The sequence below is a fragment of the Pyxicephalus adspersus genome, chromosome 5, assembly GCF_032062135.1.
Source record: "Pyxicephalus adspersus chromosome 5, UCB_Pads_2.0, whole genome shotgun sequence".
NCBI classification, from domain to species: domain Eukaryota; kingdom Metazoa; phylum Chordata; class Amphibia; order Anura; family Pyxicephalidae; genus Pyxicephalus; species Pyxicephalus adspersus.
In genome coordinates this window covers 165,473-166,942 of record NC_092862.1, presented here as the reverse complement: position 1 = coordinate 166,942, position 1,470 = coordinate 165,473, and the positions used below count along the sequence as shown (strand labels likewise).

Sequence of the window (1,470 nt, the reverse complement as noted above, 5' to 3'; positions counted from 1 at the left end):
TCTGTAGTACATTCCAGATTAGTATTGTAGAGGCAGGTATAAAACTTTAATCTAATTACTGCCCAATTTGTACCCCATCCCTTTACTCAATATAATCAAAACATTGGGATTTTATATTCCAAAGCACCAGATTAAGATATTCTTTTTATATAGTTTGGGACAAACAACTTTCCTAATACATTTCCTGATAATGACACATGCTGAGCATCCCTCATGTTGCTGTATTCTAATCTGCTGCTTTAAAAAATCCCAATGTTTTTGTAGTGATTGTTTGCTAATGGTGATCAGGTTTCTGATAACACCAGTGGGGTCGCCCCCTGCTGGGTTAGCCAGGTCACTGTGATTAGTGGCTCCTGCTGGGCTCCATCATGCTGACCATCCTTTGACATTTGTCTCTCTCCCTCCCACCACTTTCACACTTTTATTCACACTTCCATCTCTGTGTTTTGTCTCTATAGGGTGTTGGGCTGCCCCCTACCCTGACAGGTCCACTTGTTGTAGCTTCATCTCCATAATAAAGAGCAGGACTGGAGGGAAAGGGGCCAAAATGCAGGACCCCAGCACTTTGTATGATGACTCTTCGCTGGATGGGACTGATCTGATGACCCTCAACAACCCTTCCCTGGTCTATGAGTTGTCCCTGGGCAGCCAGGACTCTCTGACCCCCAAAGATTGTACCCAGCAGGAGCCCAATGGGATGATGAGGGCCCCAAGGAACAGGAGGAACAGGAAGAGGATCAAAAAGAAAAACTACCAACGTCATACCAAAGCACCCTATACCTACCTGGCCATGATCGCCCTGGTTATCCAGAACTCACCTAAGAAGATGCTGAAACTTTCTCAGGTAGGAACCATGTGCACTAGGCTCCCCATATATCCGGGGGGGGTCACCTGTGCTCCCCATATATCCAGGGAGGGGGGGTCACCTGTGCTCCCCATATATCCAGGGAGGGGGGGTCACCGGTGCTCCCCATATGTCCAGGGAGGGGGGTCACCTGTGCTCCCCATATATCCAGGGGGGGGGGGGTCACCGGTACTCCCCATATATCCAGAGAGGGGGTCTCCAATGATGTTTTTGGCTATATATATGGGTGGCATTCTTCTTACTGACTGCTAATGGTATTGTATTGTAGGTTGTAAATGTATTAATTATAGCCGGGGTTCCCTGAAGACCTGAAAAAAGGGTTCCCCCCCATGTTAAAAAGGAGAAACGCTGCGCTATACTATGGTGCTGTGGCGCCCCCTATGCTGTGGCGCTGTGCTTTGTGTGGCCCCCCCTATGCTGTGGCGCTCCCCCATATCAGTCAATGGAGGGCATCGCACTGTACCGTCCACAATCATAAGAAAAAGAAAGTACACCCTCCCTTCACATCTAAGGTTTTATGTATAAGAAATCATCTTGTTCTAAATTCGGTAGATCCGTTATTGTGCCTTGGACTGATAATATATATAATGTGAAATGAATTGCCC

The 1,470-nt window shown here is 47.3% G+C and overlaps 1 protein-coding gene across 1 annotated transcript in view; it reads left to right on the top strand.

Annotated features, from left to right (window-relative positions):
- The window catches only part of FOXH1 (forkhead box H1), a 6,546-nt gene that overhangs the window by 1,291 nt on the left and 3,785 nt on the right, over window positions 1-1,470 (top strand). Inside the window, exon 2 of the mRNA XM_072413253.1 lies at window positions 459-844. Coding sequence (XP_072269354.1) covers window positions 548-844 — 297 coding nt within the window. The 5' untranslated portion in view covers window positions 459-547. The remainder of the gene's footprint in view (window positions 1-458; window positions 845-1,470) is intronic.